This window comes from Eurypyga helias, unplaced genomic scaffold (assembly GCF_000690775.1).
Source record: "Eurypyga helias isolate BGI_N326 unplaced genomic scaffold, ASM69077v1 scaffold8164, whole genome shotgun sequence".
NCBI lineage: Eukaryota > Metazoa > Chordata > Aves > Eurypygiformes > Eurypygidae > Eurypyga > Eurypyga helias.
In genome coordinates, this window is record NW_010248174.1 from 11,367 (window position 1) to 13,455 (window position 2,089).

The following is a 2,089-nucleotide window of genomic DNA, read 5'->3' on the forward strand; positions in this document are numbered from 1 at the left end:
TCCTTGTAGCCCCTTCAGGCACTGGAAGGTGCTGTAAGGTCTCCCCGGAGCCTTCTCCAGGCTGAACAAGCCCAACTCTCTCAGCCTGTCCCCATAGCAGAGGTGCTCCAGCCCCCTGAGCATCTTTGTGGCCTCGCTCTGGACTCGCTCCAATCAGTCTATATCTTTCTGATGTTGAGGGCTCCACAGCTGGATGCAGTACTCCAGGTCGGTTCTCACAAGAATAGAGTAGGGGGTGAGAACCCCCTCCCTCGACCTGCTGGCCACAGTTGTCCTGACACAGCCCAGGATACAGCTGGCTTTCTGGGCTGTTCAGCTTTTAGTCAGCCCGTACCCCCAAGTCCTTCTCCTCAGGGCTGCTCTCGACCCATTCTCCACCCAGCCTGTACCTGTATTTTGGATTGCCCCGACCCAGATGCAGGACCTTGAACTTGGCCTTGCTGAACTCCACCAGGTTGGCAGTGGCCCACCTCTCCAGCCTGTCAAGGTCCCTCTGGATGGCATCCCTTCCCTTCAGCGTTTTACTACTGAGTAAGAGGTTATGACAGAGTAAGAATTTAGCATAGGAGACTATCAACAGACTTTTTTTCTAGCTAGAGCAGTACACAGCAATGACATAAACATATACAGAATGTTCCATGCAAGTTGAAGGGTACCTCCATTACGCCGTCCGATGTTAGGATCAAATCCATCTGAAGAGTTGTGCCTTCTGCGATTTCCTTCACAACGATTCTGTGTCCATGAAAAATTTTCAGAGTGTTTCTCCAAGTTCAGTGATGACTGTAAAGGAACACAAGTGGTAGCCCTGAGATATCTGATTAATACAAAACTGAATTGTCAAAACTGTAGCATGCACATTGCTCATGGTATATAATAATTCACTTTTAAAAGGACTACTAATGACAGACAATGCAGCAGCCCTCAAGTCTGTATCTGTCCAGAGCTATGTTACCATCTCCCATTCTAGCAAAGCGAAGGCTGCATCTTCTGCTCCTGCACACTGAAACAGGACTCAGTACCAAGCTTGCAAAACAAGATAAACATCCCAAGTGTCTATTTTGTTTTGGCAGCAGAACAGAGCACAGGTGACATGTTGCAGCAGAGGAAGAATGAAAAAAAGTAGGAAAGGACAGAAGATCACAGTTTGGAAGGCAGAAAAGAAATCTGCCATCTTGATTTGGGTGATCAGAAGCTACACGTGCTTTCCATAGAAAGCAAGGAGTTGTTTCCACCACAGATACCTGTACCCAAAAACGGCCCAATTTATTAGTCCTGCCATTGTAACTTAATAAATCAAATGCTACTAGTTGTGAAATACAAGTAAAGCATATACTCAAGAGTGTACAGATTCATAAATACACTTCAAATTATCAGCTTATAAGTAAGCATTATAGAAATATTAAAGAAACAAATCTTTAGTATATCAGTAGAAAATACTTTATAAACTAAAACTTCATAGAGAATAGCACTCAAAATATATCCTGACTAGAACTCATACCAATGGGGATTAAATCAAAAAGATCATGTTTTATGGCAGCTGTCTTCCCTATGTCTTCAATACAGCTTTACTAATTTAACACTGTAACATTCCTTTCACTGTTACATCTTCAAAATTCAAGAAAAAACTTTCATCTGGCAGAAGCAGTGCATAGCCTTACTGTTGCTGACACCACACGTCTCGCAGTAAGTGACAGAAGAGGGCTGTGTTACTCAGCACATCCCTGCCACACAGCCAGCCTCTGACGCAGATGAAGGAAAGCCCTATTCCCCCATCAGACTGACTTTGCACATATACCTCCATGGTATTGCACATGTACAAGAGATCCAACACATCCAAGGCCGTAAGAGCTACAAATGCATAGCTGGAAACGTACTGTGTCAGCAAACCAGGCTCAATGATTCCAGGAACTATCAACCTCACTGCACCCGAAGCAGCAACTTTGCTGCCTGAAGTTCACTCCCTCTCCAGACTGAGTAACATTCAGGGAAAAAAGAAGAGTACAGGAGTAATGACGTATGTCAAAAATGAAAGCCCCAAGTTTATTTCAACAGTTATTACCCACTAATGTCTAATCATAGAATCATAGAA

General features: G+C 44.0%; 1 protein-coding gene across 1 annotated transcript in view; it reads right to left on the reverse strand.

The window, feature by feature from the left end:
• GPBP1 (GC-rich promoter binding protein 1) overlaps positions 1-780 on the reverse strand; it is a gene marked incomplete at both ends in the record, with an annotated part of 10,195 nt that extends 9,415 nt beyond the window's left edge. Inside the window, one exon of the mRNA XM_010150971.1 lies at positions 657-780. Coding sequence (XP_010149273.1) covers positions 657-780 — 124 coding nt within the window. The remainder of the gene's footprint in view (positions 1-656) is intronic.
• Positions 781-2,089: the final 1,309 nt, after the last annotated feature.